The 19,032-nt window shown below is 30.4% G+C and overlaps 2 protein-coding genes and 1 long non-coding RNA gene across 3 annotated transcripts in view; 2 read left to right on the top strand and 1 right to left on the bottom strand.

Moving 5' to 3' along the window:
• Positions 1-262: 262 nt before the first annotated feature.
• LOC105202089 lies at positions 263-5,159 on the bottom strand. Its single transcript, XM_011170475.3, has 5 exons — positions 4,651-5,159; positions 4,159-4,406; positions 3,891-4,073; positions 871-3,833; positions 263-796 (listed from the first exon to the last, which is right to left on the bottom strand). Exons 1-5 carry the CDS (start codon positions 4,918-4,920, stop codon positions 687-689), a joined length of 3,774 nt encoding a protein of 1,257 aa, XP_011168777.1. The 5' UTR covers positions 4,921-5,159; the 3' UTR covers positions 263-686.
• Positions 5,160-6,297: 1,138 nt separating this feature from the next.
• LOC105202092 overlaps positions 6,298-19,032 on the top strand; it is a 110,536-nt gene continuing 97,801 nt past the window's right edge. The window contains exons 1-5 of the long non-coding RNA XR_851077.3: positions 6,298-6,452; positions 6,634-6,694; positions 7,086-7,146; positions 7,416-7,547; positions 7,819-7,863. This is a non-coding gene — a long non-coding RNA (uncharacterized LOC105202092). The remainder of the gene's footprint in view (positions 6,453-6,633; positions 6,695-7,085; positions 7,147-7,415; positions 7,548-7,818; positions 7,864-19,032) is intronic.
• LOC105202091 lies at positions 12,814-18,775 on the top strand. Its single transcript, XM_039448229.1, has one exon. It carries the CDS (start codon positions 13,464-13,466, stop codon positions 14,781-14,783), a length of 1,320 nt encoding a protein of 439 aa, XP_039304163.1. The 5' UTR covers positions 12,814-13,463; the 3' UTR covers positions 14,784-18,775.

Below are 19,032 nucleotides of genomic sequence, written 5' to 3'. Positions count from 1 at the left end.
TAATAATTATATATGTATATAAATAATATATTTTATATATATATATATATATATATATATATATATATATATATTATGTATATATTTTGTATATATACATATATTGCATATATTGTATATATACATATACACACATATGTATACGATAAGAGCAACACCGTGATTATTTGAATAATAACAAGAATATTTTATAACAAAGAAAGGCATTGATTTCAATATATGGTACAAAATTGTAACTTCAAAAAATTTTTTTAGTCATTCAAAAAAGAAATGGAAAATATTATTAACAAACATAACACAAACACAAAAAAAATGTACTTAATAAACATAACTAGTATCTATTTTAGTACCTACAGATTTCCCTTATTATATAAAAACATTGCATAGGCTTGAAATATTTAATAATATCATATTATTATGTTAAAAATATATAAGAAGAGGTAGTTATTCATTAGTATAATTTAAAGAAATAAAAAACTTATTCAAGCTATTTTAAGGTACAATCTTTCATACTTAAAACGCAAACAAAAATATTCGCCATGATATTTATTTTTCAAGCCTATACTGAAAACTTTGTTAGGAGCTTCAAAGAATGATATGTAAGATAATATTATAATGCTACAATCATATCACGCTCACGTTTTACCTCCACCCTCTTCTGCTCTTTCTCATTAAGAAAAATCTTTTCATTTATCACGTCCATTATCATTTTCCATTTCATTGTAAGCTACATCACTCTCACTCTCTGAAGAACTACTATCAAAACCTTCATCATGACCTACATAGTTAGCATCATCTAAAAATATAAATATTATAAATACATTGTTATCTTTAAAATGATACTATATAGAGAAGAAAAAATATAGTTACCTGCAACGTCATCAGGAATTCTCAAATCTTGTTCAGCTTGTATGTCAAAATCAAGCGGATTCGCCATGTCCAATATTCTCAGCAACCATATAGGAAAACCATTCTGCATTATGTAAATATCGTTTTCGTTCTCAAGATCATTTTCCAACACATCAATAAAAGGTTGTAAGTCATCGATATCATTAGCATCCACAGCCATCATATTGTTACCTTCGTCGTCTCTGTTATTATTTGCTAAATCACCGTTTTCCACTTCAATTGGTTCCAATACGCCAATCCTTGGCGCTTCTGCGATACTCGGCGATTCAGAATCTGGTATGTGATCCTGAGCTATGCTCGATAAATCATATTCTGGTGTTATATCCTGCGCAGAAGCTGAATTTGGGTAACCAGAATCCATGATTTCGGGAGACCAACTGCTTGGAGGAGTCTCAAGCGGAGAAGATGGTTTAGCTTCAATGTTACTCACTAATCCAGGAATATTTGGTATATCTTTACTTGTACCAACATTCTCGTCACTTTTCAATACTGACATGAAATGAACATTACTTGTATCCTCACTACTTTTACAAGGTACAAATCTATCATTTCTTAAAACGCTAGTTTCTTTGGCACAATCAGATGAAGAGTATTTACTAACACTTTGTGATTTAGAACTCAATAATTCTCTAGGTGGATTTAAACCCTTTTTCTTTATACTCGATTGCGCGAGATCACTAATTCCACTTTCTAAGTGTGCTTTTGCCTCAATATGATCCGTTTTTGCTAGTGTACAATATACAGTTTTGTCCTTAATACTCTCATTGCTTAATAATGATAAGACATGGTGTGTATCTAAATTTTGTGTATCATCAAACTCATAATTGATTATATCATTTTTCACAAATTTTTCATTAGTATCTTGTATTAATTCTGTAGAGATAGAATTGCCAACACCACTAATGTTTTCATTTTCTAAACACAACTTTTGCTGTGTGCTATTACTAGCAGAAAAGTCTACATCATATCTTGAAGTATTCTTAATATCACCGTTTAAGGGAGTTGCGTGCACTTCGATTGTTTTTGTGATGCTATTATTAAATTTGTGACTAGTTCCTAATAGACTATTATCGCTAGTACTCGATGCAGTTTCCTCAATTTCTTCTGTTGTGCCCAGTAAAACATTACTATTCTTTGCAGGTATTAGTTCTCTGCTCTTAGAACTTTTCTTAACAATATTAGTAGCAGACATTTTTGTATGAGGTGAACTTGTATATTTTGGTTTATTCAAACTACTACTATAAGCCTCTGGTGACGTCATATCTGTAATATCACTATCAATTTGATTATCTGAAATCTCTCTCTCATCAACATTACAATTTGCACGTTTCATATGTAACGAAAAGCTTTTTTCGCTCTTTTGTGTATCTTTCTCTGGAAGACTTTCCTTAAAACAAGGTATATCTTCACCAATAAATTTTTGTCTATTCATAGTCTCTTCAGTTGGTATTTCAGATTGATGAAAAGTTGTGTTTAATAAACACTGATTGTTGACGGATGATTCGTTTTGGTAATATGTGCTAAAATCTTGCAAAGAAGCATTTAGCTCAGAACTAAAGTAAAGCGATACTGGTGACGTTGATGAACGTGAAAGAGGCCTATGAATTTGATAATTTGAAGCAATTCCTTGCACTGATCTTAGATCTTTCTGGTCATTCTGTAGAGCCGATTCTATTGTAATATTGTCAGTTGAATTTCTTAATTGCGAACTATTATTGAATGCCGCTGAGGACATATTAAAAGAAGTTTCTTGAGCTTCTACTTCTATCTCATTTAAAGTTAGAGGAATTGAATTACTTGGAAGTTCTCGTTCAACATATGCTGATTCTGTTGTACTTTTAACTCCTAAATGTTTATCATTGTTGTGAATTGTATCAGATTCTTCTGACGATTGAAATTCTTCTATCAAAGAATTTTCGCCATCAAATAAATAAGTGTTCTCTTGATTAATAGAGCAATTTTCAGGTATGATAATACTAGGTTCCTCATGCCAATTACCAATATGAGGATCTTGTAGAGATGAATATTCTTCATTTATATCTGCAGGTACCTCATTTACAACTAGACTAGATTCATAGTCCCACCTATCTTCATTTGTATAATTAGGACTGTTATGCCAACTCTCTGTATCCAAATTTTGTTCAAATAAATATTCTTCATTTGTATCTGAAGGTATATCATTTATAGGTGAGTTAGTTACATAATCTAATCTATTTTCCTCATTTGTAACATTAGATTCTTCATTCCAACTTTCAGTACGTGCATTTTGCTGAAACGCATATTCTTCATTTGCATCTGCAGGTGTCTCATTTGGTAAATTAGGTACATAATTCCATGTGTTTTCCCGATTTATAACATCATGTTCCTCATTTGTATTTTCATATTCATTTTCCCATTCGCCATTCTCAATTTCCATGTAATAATCATCATCAAAGTCAGACTCGTCATTATCAGAATGTAAAGGACTAAGCAATACTGCTCCATCTTCTCGATCTTCAATATTCCATCCTGCATCTGTTAGAATCGACCTCAGTGTTTCTATCGTGATGGTGTATTTAGTCATGAAGCGCAATAAACGATCTAAGTATATTTCATTGTTCCCGGATTCGTCATCATTTATGCTATAAGATAAGAAATGGATATAATATATCGCATCATCCAGTATTTTTTGCTCGTCTGTACGAGTATCGTGTCCACTTGAGTAATGATATTTAGCTATTGTGTTAAATAAGTTTTCTCGCCCTCTCAATTGAATATATTCGTCTGGTACTAGAATCTCTATGTTTGCTCGATTCCTTGGTAAAATTCGGTGAAACACTGCCATTTGCGTTAATGCACCAAAATCTTCAGTGCCTTCAGGTCCATTACAAATTCCATGAAATGTCACGCTATAATATGGATATCTCTCCACAATATTTTGTGCCCTGTTAATGAAATAACAATAAGAATTAAGGTAAGTTTTCAAGCTTCATACAACTTACCAATCTTGAAATTGTTTCCTTGTCCACTCAAACTTGTGATCTGAATGTCTAAAACCCGATAAATGTGGAAATACTACATTGAATTCCACATTTGGTGTTGTTATTATTGCTACATCTGGCTTAATATAACCAAAAATATTGAAAGGAAGATCTATTAGTGTATCTGGATATAAATGCTCAATTCTAGAATAAAAAAAATATTTGTCTACAATAAGCGATATATAAAAACCAACTTTTATAGTAATGTTCATGCAATATAAGAACATACAATTCAATGCAAATTACAGCATTTACATGCTTCAACTTTATATCATTATCTGTTACACTGCCTTCACAAATTTCTATTGTAAGGTCCCTTTCTCGAGAGGATAACCTTTCTGTTATTAATGGTTCTGCTTTTTTTTCATTTCTTTCTAAAACTTCTTTGTCCACATCTACACAAAATATCTCTTGCACTTCCGGTAATGCTTTCATATAAACAAGAAAACCCAACTCTGCACATCCAAAGTCGACGATCTGTGGAAAGAATTTAAATATACAATCAGAGGAATCAATGAAACTAACAATTTTATATTTTGTTTATTAAACGTCAATATGTCAAGGTTTAAAATAATATAAGCCAAGATATTCGGTGTACAACGTCTCATATTTCTTACTCATGATAAATCGAACAGGCAACTAAGAAACTTTGTACAAATACCTCACGTTATCTCTAATCATGTAAACACGTTATAACAAAAATATACACAGATGTCAATACCTTCCGCAATGATCCTTTGTATCCGTCAAGAATATTAGCAACCGCACAGTATCTTTGTATATATGCCGGTGGAAAAAAGTTATTTATCGTTTCGTGTGTCCACCAAGACGTATGTTCCAATTCAGAAACATCGTCGAACGTATCGTAATCTTGCGTGAACAATTCCTGCTCGTCCCAGCTATCGGGCACGAATCTTGGTTTTCTGACGTAATATCTATCGTATATGCACTTGCCAAACAAATAGAACATGTGGAGGAGTAGGCCAACCATGTTTGCGAAATTCTCCTACGATTCTGTTTGACACCGCAGCGATGCCATTTCGGAACTCGCAACCTCTTTGCTTTGCACGCCGGCAGCAGATGGGGGAAGCTGGCAGCACTCGCTACACTTCTGCCTGCTTCGAGCGGTCGAATCGACGAAACGATTATCTATCTCTTACTCGTCGAGTTATCGTCTTCTATTTTCAAACTGTCTTCTTTTAATCGTATTACGTTTTATAAATTCATAAGAAATTAGCACCTCTGCATACACAACATGTTTACATTGAACAGCTACGTCTACGAATATTTCCAATGAGTAACATGTAAAGTTGCCACTTCTTCGGCTTTCGACCAGAGAAGTTAGGTAATTTATTTGTTACAATGCTTTGATGAAATTAATAATAAATAATTAATATTAATAATTTTTAAATGATTCAACACAATCATTTTTAGATCTATATTTCAGCAAAAATGTTCTTTTTGTGAGGAAACTTTAAAGTGCAAAAAATGCTTTCTTCAATCCGATCGTATAAAAAAAAAACTTGTAGGAAGTAATCAATCTTTTCTTTTTCCTTTATTTTTTGGACATTTAAAACAAGTAATCATATATTTATAAAAAAATATGTTCTTCGGTTTTATTTCACAGCATGATAACGTCTCGAAAGTCGAAATAGTTTCCAAGTCAGAATAAATGATTAATCAAATCGATATCGATCAATGTCATGTGAGGAGATAATTTGGCTCATAGTTTAATTCATTTACATTTTTTTATTGTTATTTAGAAGTAATTATAATCAGAGACATGTCTTAAACATAATAATAATTTGCATCGTAAGGTGAAAAATGAACGCAAAGTTAAGATCGAAATACGTAGTATCGATCTTGGCGCGTGAAGTCGATCGCGCGGAGACGAAGTCGCTTCCCGCCGTCTTCGGCTGCATTCACGTTTCTTTCTCAGAACGCAAAGGACTCGAGACGAACGAACTCCGGAACGGAGGCGTCATCGCGGCTCATTTAACAGGTAAACGTAATCTTGCATTAATATAGTTATTGTAATTTAATTATCGCGTAACGTGTAGATTCGATACTGGTACGTTACGCGGTCGCGGCGCGAGCGCGGCGTCAAGCTTGACGCGTGTAAAGTTGACCGCGCGAAAACGAAGTCGGCTCACCATTTTAACTCGCATTCACGTCCGATTACAAAAGACGGCGGACGCGATGCAGATCGAAGCGGGAGCGAGTGGCGTCGCAAACTCGTTAATAGGTAAATCTCTATTGATCTCGCAATAATTTAAGTTTGCTGCTCGCCGATAATATGCTGCAGAAAATGCATAAACGTCAAGTTAAGTGCGCGGGACACGGTAGCGTCGCCGAGGTGGCGCGGACGCGGCGTCAGTCTTGTCGCGTGAAGTTAACCGCGCGAACACGAAGCCGCTTCTCTCGCCACCTTCATCAGTTGCATTCACGTTTCTTTTACAGAACGCAACGGACGCGGGATGGACGGGCTCCGGAACGGAGGCGTCATCGCGGCTCGTTTAACAGGTGAGCGAAACCTCGCATTAATGACTATTGTCAAATATTAATCATCGGGTCACGCAGATTCAATACTCGTACGTTGCGCGGCCGCGGCGCGAGTATGGTGTCGAGATTGATGCGTAAAATTTATTGCGCGAGAACAAAGCCGGTTCGCCATCTTGATTCACATTTACGTGTCCGATTGCAGAACGCGGCTAATGCAGGATAGATCGAAACTGGAGCGAGCGATGTCGCGACTCGTTTAACAGGTAAGCGAAATCAATCTTAATCTCGATCGCGTCAATATTATCAGTTTAATCATCGCGTAATACAAATTCTGTACTCATATCGGTGATTCGTACAAATGCGTATTTCTCGATAATTAATTGTCAAGTTAATTGTTAAGTATGTTAACTTGATTGCATGAGTGACACTCGCGGATGTCGAGCTTATAATATTAATATGCTACTAATAATAACAATTGTCATAAAAGACAACGTACATTTGTTGCTTGAGACGCGGACCAGTGCATGAATGTGAAGTTGAGAGCGGAACGTGTAGCGCCGTCACTACGTCACAAGTGCGGCGTCGCTATGAAGTTGTCCGCGCGGAAAATGAAATCGTTTCGTCTTCTTAATTGCATTTACTTTTTATTTGCAGAACGCGGCGTACGCAGAAAGAATCAACTCCGGAACGAATGGCGTTACGATTCATTAAATTAGTAAGCAAAGTTTATATTAACCATACATTTATTTTTAAACAACATTTAATTATCGAATAAAACATAGATTAGATATTCGTTTGCGACATAGTGCGCGATTCTTGTATTTTAGTAATTTATTTTTATTAATACTTTTTTTGTTACTTATGTATTAAAATAATAAATAAAAAACGATACTTGCGTGCAAAAATAATTTTCCCATATATTTATTTTTAATATTATTTCTATTTGCATATTTTTTTGTATTTGAATACTTTTTTGTGTTACAGATCGTACAGTATCGTATGTACTACAATTCTGCTATTGCACATCGTGGGAATATAATCGGAAAAGAAGATCTGACAACTCGGAAATAGATCATACTTGAGGGATGTATCGGGTCTCGGTGGAGTAACTTTGTGGTAAGCATTATTATTACGTAAAATTAATTGTTTGTTTTCGTTTTTTTAGTTATTTTGTTTCAATTTTTTAAAAATAATAATTAGAGGAAAAATATTTTAATATAAAATTTTATAAATTTATTTTTATGAAGTTATTCTTTTTAAAAATGTATAATTATAATATTTTAATTTAAAAGCAGTTAAAAAATTTTATGCGTGTAAAAATTATCTTTTAAATCGTTGATTATTTTAAGAGCTACTTTAATAATGATCTGATATTTATATGTTACAGATTCATCGAAGTGACGTGTCTAATAATTCCACTGCGCATCAATCGGTGAGTGATAAAAAAAAATTTATAAATAAGGTAATAAAACTATGAAATATAACAAGCCATTTTTCTTTTTAATAATATAAACGAAATGTTCTTTAGTAAAAATATTTTTAAAAAATTGTTTCAAAAACTTGTAAATTTAAATAAATAAAATTATGTCCAAACATAATAATAATTCCAGGAATTGAAATTATGGACGCCGCATAATAAAAATACGGAATTATTTTTACGATATGTTATTATAATTTTAATTCATGGATTTATTATTACATTGCGACATAATTTTAATTCGATGATTTATTATTATGCCTTGATATAATTTTTATTCACTTTTATTATGTCGTAATATAATAATACGATAAATTAAAATTATGTCAAGGCATAATAATAATTTGACAAATTAAAATTATGTTGCAACGTAAAAATAATTCCATGAATTAAAATCGACATAAAAATAATTCTGTATTTCTATTATGTCGTGTGCATTATTTTAATTCGTGGAATTATTATTATGTCCAAACATAATAAGAATTCGTAATTTTTATTACGGCTATAAAAATAATTCTGTCAAGACATAACTTTAATTAGATAAATTAAAATTACGTACGTTACGACAAAATAATAATTCTATTTATTAAAATTATGTCGTGACATAATAATGATTCTTTAAATTAAAATTATGGCGGGACGTAATAATAATTCCAAATTATTATTATGTAGTGACAAAATTTTAATTGGATAAAAATTAAAATTAAATAACAACGATAAAGTAATTCCATAAATTAAAATTATGTCGTGACGTAATAATGATTCCGTGAATAATAATTACTTTAGAATATAATACTAAACCCAAATTTTGATCGTGTTTTATACATAATAATAATTTAATGAGTAAAAATTATGTGTATACTAAAATAAATAATGACGAATTAAACAATATTGAATTAAAAAAATATATAAAGCTTTAGTATGTGTATACATATACAGTATAAGTATTTTAAAGAAACATAGATAAAAAAATTAACGCAAAAATACAATTTGTTACGCTCATTTGAAATAACCATAATATTAAAAATTTGTTTGCCTGTTTCATCGGGAATTGTTACTGAATACATGAAGTGTTTACAAAAGGTTTATGCTATCCAAATTCTAACCAAACAGGTTATTCTTATTTCTTATTAGAATACATTAGAATCCAAGCAGAAATGTACAATCAGTATTAAATTTTTGTAAAGGACTATAATGAACTTGAATATAGACAATAAGATATTTTTTTATACTTTAATAAACAAAGCGATAAATTGTATTAACTGATACAGGCAGTAGATAAATTTCTAATAAGTTTAATATTTAGAAATAATCCCATAATCAAAATAAACAAAATAAAAGCAAAAATTATGCTTCTGGGTTCACTAATCTCTCTCGATCATACAAGATTTGTTAATATAATTAAATCTTTTTTTTCAGTGTAAGCAAGAATATAAAATTTTCTTGGAAGATTTTACAATTTTAAACAGACATAATTTGTTTAAATAAAGAATATTTTTTCTTCATGTATTATAAGCAAATTGTGTCTGTTTATAAATTCTCCTAAAAAGCTTTTATATTCTTGCTTATATAAGAAATGAACTAACCATGATTTTTTGAGCACGTCGCGGGTTGACAAAAGCACCCCAGGAAGTGCGTCTCTTTTAAGTGACTTGCTACCGTGCGACTATGACTTGTAAGATACAAGTGTCGTACGAATCATGATTAAGAAAGCTCAGTTAACGTTAGACGTGTATTAAACGTGACGCAAAAGGCAGAACTCATTCGCAACGAGCTCGCTATCGATCCCGTATCTATCGCGTCTGAATTGCTAAATCGTTATTTCGCGTAATAAGCAATGTCTCTTCGACGTGCCACGAAGAAGATACTTGCAAAAGTATAAAATAATTTTTTTAAAGTTAAATTTTATCACTCTGAAAAAAGGTCGTGTTGCATCATTTAGAAATCTGGTAGATTCAACCAATACGTTTATTCAAGAACGGACATATCAGAAATCTTATAGGAATTACCAAATTATAGTTAAATCTATCAAACGGTCATATTATTTTAACCAAAGTCCTATTATAATTATCAAAAGTTTTGCTTCTGTTTTTACCAGAAACATTTAATCATTCAAGCTTTTTTTTTAATATAATCAGATTATTTTTCTTATTGTAAGCAAGAATATAAAATTTTGTGAATACTCTTCATCTATTTATATTTTCAATATATCATATTTTTGTAGGCTACAAATATGAATAAGCTGTCCTAGTTACATTTCCAAGTATTCGAGCTCAAGTAGATAGAACTCAGGAGAGCAGACTCCTATATTGAATAACATGAAATCCTGAGGAAGCATGTAATCGTCTTTAAAAATTATATTTAACGTTTTAATTATACTATTAGACATGATTTTTTGTAACTTTCTTTCTTTAAAATACACACATCTCCTTGAAGAAAAAACATTAAAAATTTTTTATTTTTTTAATTCAATCGTAATCGATTCGTCATTACTCAAATTATTTAGCCCTGACATACAGCCAAATGAATTGATTTGTTCGGGTTTAATAAAAAGTAAGACCAATCTGGGTGGAAGAAAGAAAAAGTTCGTTAAAGATGGTCGATGCCGATTAAAAGTTTGCATAAGTACATGTAAATACACAATATTATCTTATTGTAGTAGAAGAAAAGGAGAACGAAAAAAGCGTTTAGTAATAGTTGCCAGTTTTGAGTGCAATAAAATAAAATAATCAAATATTTCATTAATATAAAATAAGAAAATAAGAAAACGCTGCTCTCAGGTTTTTCTCTGCTTAAAAAAACTTGTTTTCGTGCATCCGTGCACGAAAAAAAACGATTTTGCTAAAGAGTATTTAAAAATGTAGATAAAAACAAATATAAAAATAATTTTTATATTGGACTATCAAAATAATTATGTGGACACTCAAGTTAATAGCTGAAATGTCAAAATTTTTTGCAGTATTACTTATCACACGCTTGAATGTATATAATTAATTTGATAATTCAAAAAAATTATTTTCAGAACTGCATCTCTAGCAAAATTTTAAAAAAACTAGACAAAACAGGTGCGTGCTACGGGCGCGTTACATGGTTTTTAGTATTACATAATTTCATATAAATTACAAATGAATATTACATTATTAATCCCTCAATATACAATATATAGTCAAAATACGCAAGCTCCGCGATGACAGCCGTTTACGAAATATGCGCTCGGAAAAACGATAACAATAAACTTCGAGATTTTGAGTATCGACGCAATGCACATTTTCAGATAGAATAGTCATATAGTTTTGTTGCTATTTCACGGAAAAATAAATGTCTGTACACCGAATATTGGATTATATTTTACATTGTGGGTTTTTCGTCTTCACCTTCTATTTATTCTTTGTCGTTCCAAACATTTCTGTCTTTTTTCTTGCCTGATGCCCCCGATTATGTGGTACATGAATACAGTTGATAACGTCTTTTTAAATATTTTTGTAATATTTATTTTTTTATTAACTATTAGGAAGTAAAAAAAATAATTAGCATAAATGATAGTTTACATTCAAGTTTCGAATACTTCTCGTAATTTTATTCTGTCATGTGTGCTATATCCTGAAAAGGTCAATTGTTATCAGGCATTGCCATCAGCTGATAATAAGTAATTGTTACTAAAATTTGATAAACAACGTTGGTATACATTATACACGGTTTGACTTTTATACTACCGCACATTAGTCTTCCACTCTTTACGTTGACCTCTATTTGCACAGAAATGGTTTAAAATTTAAATTGTGTGTGTGTGTATGTGTGTGTGTGTGTGTGTGTGTTTGTGTGTGTGTGTGTGTGTAAGTTATACTTATGGCATGGTATTAAAGTTTTTCAAGGTACATATTAGTAATGAGAAAAAAAATAATGAAAAATAATACAAATATTTTTGTAAATTTCTTAAAAAAAATTAAACACTAAAATATACTATACTATATAATATACTATACTATAAAATATACTATAAATCCTAAAAACAAAAAAAAAATGTTATAAAAGTAATAAAACAGAAAAGCAAATAATATTAAGATAGGTTTATAACTAAGATTTTTTCACTTTGATAGTTACAAGTTAATTGTAATACTATTGTTTACTTTTATAAGTTATTGTAATATCTATAATATATAGATTAAAAAATTTTCTTTTTCATCAAATTATTAACTTTTATAATTTTAAAATTTAAAGTTTGCGCTGAATGAAGAAATAGTAGATATTAGAAAAAAGGATTAGAATTTTAGAATCAGCTATCTCACTAAACATTAAATATAACATACGATGGATATTAAAAAAATGTAAGGAATAAATGTGTCATACAAGACTTACAACACAACTTATTATTTTTTTATAATATTTATTAAGGAAATTGATTTTAAAGTTATAATGCCTCTTCTCTAAATCTGTATCAGTAAAATTTTACTGATGTTTGCAGCGCTATACTTATAATTGTGATCATCATTGACTCTTTCAATAAATAATACACTGTTTCCGATTTAGAGAGTAATATTCTATTATTATGCGCAGGATTCATACTTGGATTATTTTTATTCTGATCGACTCATATTAATACTGAACTTTTATGAATTCTGTTAAATAATTTCATTAAAAATTTATTGTATTCGTTAAAATTTACTAAGTTCTTTATAATCTTAATGTATTATATTTATAATCTTTCTCTTACATTAAATGTTTGTTGAAATCTTAATGAAATGATACTGAAAATAGTTCAATTGAGAGAGATTTTTATATGTGATTCCAGTATTTTAATATTTAATGTTATTTATTTATATTAGTGAGTTCTGTCAACTTTATTTATTTATATTAGTCAAATGTTTTCAGATAATTTTTGGTGATAATTTTTAGATTATATAAATCTGCTATTAGTATACCATTCAAGATATTGAAATGCGCTTGAATACGTTGGGTGCTTTCATTTATAATTAGTAACGCAAGTCGATACAAACACCGTTCAATCTTTTTTGGTATTCAATAAAGTTCAACAGAGAAAAATGACACTTAAAATGTATCGATTTTGTATCACTGAATAGAAAGCACTTATTATTTTTGTAACAAGGTTGCCATATTGTAGATGATTAACCATTCTTTCCAAGAGATATACAAATATCTCTTCCATATCTACTTGCTGCGTCAGTAAAGATAGCACTGCTTATTGTTAATCGTAAGTTTTCTCCTGTAAATATATTCTTTTAACGACAATTCGGTATCATTGTCACTATGCAACTTGTTTACTATGTATAACATCTGTGCAACGACACTGTAACAATGCTTTGTATTAGAAAAATCTTTTTGTCTTTATGTCTTTATAGCCTTATATATCTCGGGTGAAATTGTGGTATTTATAAGTTCACATTTTGCATGGTTAATGTTTCCAGAAACATTGACAATTCTTGACATACAGAGATAAGAAGCAATACGGCCTTGAATTTCGATTTGGGAATAAAGTGGGGGTGCTTTTTTATTAGAGTGATTAAGCATACACGTTCTTCAGAGTCTCGAACCGCGTAATGTTACGAGCTTCCAGTGTCCAAACTCGAATCAGTGATTCTCTCTCTTTTTCTCTCTCACGCAAACATAATTTATTATTTCTCTATCAACACGAATCGCGTAGATATTCAAACAAAATGTCCCAGGATTTTCAGAGATGGTTCGATGAAATGATGCCGAAGATCATCAACAATCTTGGGCCGAACGTCGACAACGCTCGATACGAGTTGCTTGAATCTAACAATAATTTTATTATGTCCAATCTGTATCGTGTACGTCTGCAATTTGAGAACAAGAGAAATGGACAGAAGGAAGAATTATCTATGATTCTGAAGAGACCCATGCTAGGTTTTAGCCAATTGGCTCACATCGATCTTCAATTTCGCAACGAAATTCTGTTCTATCAAATGTACACTCGACCGAACGAAATCTATGCGAGATGCATCTACGCCGAAGAGAAGCCGCCCATCGATTCGATTATCGCCTTGGAAAATGTTAATGAACGAGGATATTATTCTTGTCCATATCCATACGATCCTCCGTTAGAATACACATTAGCGGTGATGCGTGAGTTGGGACGATTTCACGGCAAGGGCTATGTCATGAAGGAACGGCAGCGGGAAAAGTTCTTCGACATCGTGGCACGAATTCAACATGTTAGGTATATAAAGAGAGTAGGGAATCTTTACGAGCATCACCTAAATATTAAAACTCTACGAGTGATAGAATATCTTCGCAATCAGGGCTATGATGCAATTTTTTGCGATAAGATGGAAGCTCTGCTGTCAAACGCGTTTGACGAAGTAATGATGAAGTCTGTGCAACCTTCTGAACCTTTGGCCACGTTGTGTCACGGTGATTTTACGTTGAGCAACATGTTGTTCAAAACGGAAGACGATGGACAATATCGCCTATTGCTGATCGATTTCGCTCTTATTACCTACTCGACGCCCGTCATCGACATTTGCACGTATCTCTTTATCTGTTGCTCAAATGAAGTGAGAAAAGACAAATTTTCTGAGATCATGCTGGCTTATCATGACGCACTGAAAGAGTATCTGTGGGAAGCTGGTATTAAAGACATTGAGAAATATTCGTATAATGCTTTGATGGACGATTTTAGGAAGAGTGCTCTTTTTGCTTTACCTCTTATGTGCAATTTTTCTCCAATATTATGGGGATACCTTAACCCGAAAATACTAGTACAAGAAATAATAGATTTAGGCCCTGTGGAAAGCGCAAAAAAGCGGAAATACGTTGGTGGAGACAAGGTATCCAAATTATTAGCTGATGCGTTGCTGCATTTGAGAGATCTTGGTTGCCTGAATCATATTTTATAATTGCATGAAACAATTCAAATGCGTAATATATAATTTATATCGATTAATAACTATGTTGAAACTTTTGTCGAAAGTTTTTTAAACATAACATAGATTTATCACTATTAATATAGTTATAAAACATATTTTGATTAAACACAACAGATGCAACAAAATTCATTTTATAAATGAATTTTGTTGCATCTACTGTTATTATTTCTACGAGAAATATAGCTACGTAATATTCTTATTACGATACAGAATTGAGTTATACAGAAATAATTAAAAAAAACACAATAAGATGATTACATCTAGTTTTTAATATTATTACAATTTATATTGCGCAATATAATTATAGGATATTATAATTAAAAATCTTAATATTTTAATGTTTTAAAAAACTAACAAAAACATAAATAATAAATGAAAGAATATAGACCAATATATGTAAACACAACTAATTAAAAAGTTAACAATCATAGTTAGATTTTAGTGTGCTGATATTTCTTATATTATTTTATATTTTTAAGTTTATCAAACTGCGCGCTGATCAATTTTTCAGTCTTGAAACACAATTCTAAGTTGTATGAGAATAGTAATATCTCAATATTAAATCGACAATTTAATAATAATAATATTAACATATATATATATATATAATATACATATAAAATGTTTTATGAAATATTTGTTTGTATAATGTACAAAATATATGATAATGAAAATATTTTAAATTATTTTAATAAGATTTTGGGTTTATTATATGGTTTATCTTTAAAACTTGTCAACATTTGTATGTCAATAATTAATGATACAGATATGAATTTCATTTTTCGCAACGTAATCTAAATTACATCTAAAATTATGATAAGTGTATTACAATTTTTTATGTAGGAAGCAAGTAAACTTTGCGTTTTAGTCTAGTGTAGTAAAGTATAATTCATAAGTCAAAGTACATTTTTGTTGTATATTTAAAAACGAGGTAGACTGTGTTAATTTGTGTGATAATATTCTTTTAGTATGACATTCCTATGTTCAACCTAGCGGTTTCTTTTTCAAAGTCAATTTATTTATTTATTTAAAATAGACGATAATACGCAATGTACAAGACAAAAAATGGAAGTTGTGGAAAATATAAAATTTTAGAAAATGTAAATGTCTGAATTTTATTTTTCTAACAAAATTAATTGATGTAATTGCGATTTATTTACGCGACATCAAAAGTTTCGATATTTCGAGACGTCGCATATCGATATTTATAAAAATAATCCAATCACAAATCGTTCACTGTAGAATGGCGCCCTGGCGAATTGTAGACTCAAGAATCACTCCGAATATATTTCGTTTTTATTGCGGCGTTTAGAAAATAAATCTCGTAAAAAGTATTGCAAGCTTTTGTAAAGTGCAAAACGTTTGTTGTAATATATCCAGCATCGCTGTTTTAATATTAACATGCTGAATTTTAATTATCTTATCAGGCATGTACAAAAAAAGAGCATCTACTCTAAATCGGAATCAACGTATTATTCACTGAAAAGCAGTAAACAGTTTGGTTTCAATGCTATCTTATAACCATATCAATCAGTGATATTTGCACTTTCAGTATAATACAATTCTCGTGTCTAATTGTCGATTTCCAAAACTTTTTTATCGTTTCTAAGGTTAAGCTTAGTTCCCAAACTCCCTCTTTCTAAGATAGCCAATAGTGTTTTGAACGTAATTCGAACTGCAGTCTAAATCAATATGACATATCTTAACAGCTTTAATTCGTTAACTTTAACGCTTAATAACTCGCTACGCGAGGCAGACCGCCACGTTTTTCTTACAAATTTTCTTTCATTTGGGTAAAAACGCGTCGAATGAGTACATTTTTATTAAGATCTGAGATGAGGCCTTTATTCTAAATAATTACCGGTATATGCCATGTATTTAAAGCTCATTTATTAACATAATACATTTATTATCTAGTATCTATTGTAAATTTTTACTTGCAATATTATTTTTCGTAATTATTTTCTAAAATTCTTACGATTAATTTTCTCATTTATTAAAAAAATTCTCAACATAATTGAAAATACTTTATTATATTTAAATTAATATGTAATATAAATCTGGGAATTTTGGATTCAAATGTGACTTATATTTAAATCAAAGGGATTCAATTCAATTCGACCTCACAAATGCTTGACTCACACATCTCTATTGTTATATATTAAAAAAAATGTTTATAATACATTAAATTATTGACATATAACGGAAAACAATTGGAAAAGATAGGAATAATAATAAATACGCCGTCCTGCATATTCCATCGACATAATTTATTTGGGATTTTTAATAATAATTAAAATAATTGTAAGACAGGATATCGATAGCAGTCTACTCGTTTCTACTAGTAAAGCGACATCTTATACGAGTATACATGAATTAAAATAGTTATCGAGTTTTTTCTATACTCGAGCGCCATTGCACGTGTATATACTCGAAGTAAATCAATGTGACTCTTAATTTCACACGATTTGCTCATGCACCTTAAAGATTTCACTCTTTTGCATAATTCTAAAATAGACTCATCATATTACATTACCTCGATGTGTGTGTGTATATGTGTGTGTGTGTGCGCGCGCGCGTGTGTGTATGTGTGTGTAGTATATACATGTATATCCATATTTTTAATATGCATATGCATTTATAAGCGCGTGCAAATATATGACGCACGAGATCTCTCGGTGACTGTTGCTCAGTCCACAGGAACATTAAACTCAAAATATAATAGTATTACAATTTATTATTTCAATATAATAGGTCTAGCTACATAATATATGTATATAAGTATCGTAGAATCTACATCCTTAAATAAACGTTATGTCCATATGTTTCCAATTATTTACAAAGGTACTGCCAGAGGCATTCGCTTGTTCCTTTTCTTTCTTTAATCTTGCAAAAATACAGATTGTCAGTAGCTTTCTTATATCTGTCTATTTTCGAAAGCATGATGATGATGATGAAGTAATCGAATAGACGCAACCAAAATGGAGAAAAGTTGCACTTGCGTCACAAGCAGTTTGTAACGAAAAAATCGAGCGTGCTTTTCTATCTTATGAGAAGAACGGTAAAATATGCGCGTGCATGTAACAATATCTCATTATAAACAGTGCGATTACAAAGACATGTTTTCTTTATAAAACGTTGCTGCACATGTATAGTCGCAGCACGTCAGAGTTTACATTTAATATAAAAGCTTATGTAGCTTTAGAACGTCATATATATAATAAAATGTATTTAAATTTTATAAAATTTTGGTTTAATATGTAGGAACACAGGAATTTTATAGTGCTTTTAAATGGTAAACTTTAAAATTGTTTGGTTTAGTTTATTGAAAGTGTTTAAAATAGGATAATGTAGTTATATAAAAGTTATTAACAATTGTAAACGATTACGTTATAATTGTTGATATAAGCTTTCTGACTCAATGCGAAGCATTAAATAGAAATTCAACTTTCACGTAAAGAAAATTTATGAAAGACCCACAATATTTTGCTTCAAACGATCTGATTATCATTTTTCTCAAGGTTCTTAAAACTTCAAAATATAGGAATTTATATATATATAAACTTCTATATACATGTATGTTAATACATATATGTACAATGCCCTCAATATTTGTTTATAGTATGGTGGAGAAGAAAATAAGGTGTGCTACTACGCACATCTCTGCACAGTTAATAAGATTTTATTTTAATGGAGGCCATATTATAATAACAAATTAATTGACGGTAATTATTTAATTTAGCAACATCAGCTCCAATATTAATAAAATTATGCTCATTAGAGGCATTTTTGTACGAAACAAAAGAATCTGACAAAAAAAGCGTTATTCTTCCCCATAAAGCAAAATATTTATAATTTATATATTACTCAGAAATACAAAAATAAAAGTAACTGACACAATACGCAGAATATTACAAAAATGCCTCGGTATAAGTATACCTTACTTTTCTTTCACCATGATCTGTAGAAACACAAGCACAAGTAATAATATTGACCTAAATGGACGAAAATTTATTATGGCTTAATTTATTTAATACGTTTTTCCTTAACTTTATATTTTATGTGACTTTAAAAAAATCTCTCAGTTTAAAACAAATTTAAAAAATTTATTCTCAATATATGTACCTGCATGTTTAATATTTATTAAGTTAAACAAGACAAACTCATTCATAATCTTTTTTTGGTAAATCAAAAACTCTAATTGAATTTGTTTGCATTT

Source organism: Solenopsis invicta, chromosome 1 (assembly GCF_016802725.1).
Source record: "Solenopsis invicta isolate M01_SB chromosome 1, UNIL_Sinv_3.0, whole genome shotgun sequence".
Classification (NCBI taxonomy): domain Eukaryota; kingdom Metazoa; phylum Arthropoda; class Insecta; order Hymenoptera; family Formicidae; genus Solenopsis; species Solenopsis invicta.
The sequence above is the reverse complement of the archived record's forward strand: the minus strand, read 5'-3'. Positions and strand labels throughout refer to the sequence as shown.

Bases quoted from the DNA above. Each gene is read 5' to 3' on its own strand.
- LOC105202089 (XM_011170475.3), bottom strand. From the start codon at position 4,920: ATGGTTGGCCTACTCCTCCACATGTTCTATTTGTTTGGCAAGTGCATA. The intron at 4,407-4,650 runs GTATTGACATCT...TTCTTTCCACAG, and splicing joins ACAAAGGATCATTGCGGAAG to ATCGTCGACTTTGGATGTGC. The intron at 797-870 runs GTAACTATATTT...TTATATTTTTAG, and splicing joins AATTCCTGATGACGTTGCAG to ATGATGCTAACTATGTAGGT.
- LOC105202091 (XM_039448229.1), top strand. From the start codon at position 13,464: ATGTTACGAGCTTCCAGTGTCCAAACTCGAATCAGTGATTCTCTCTCT.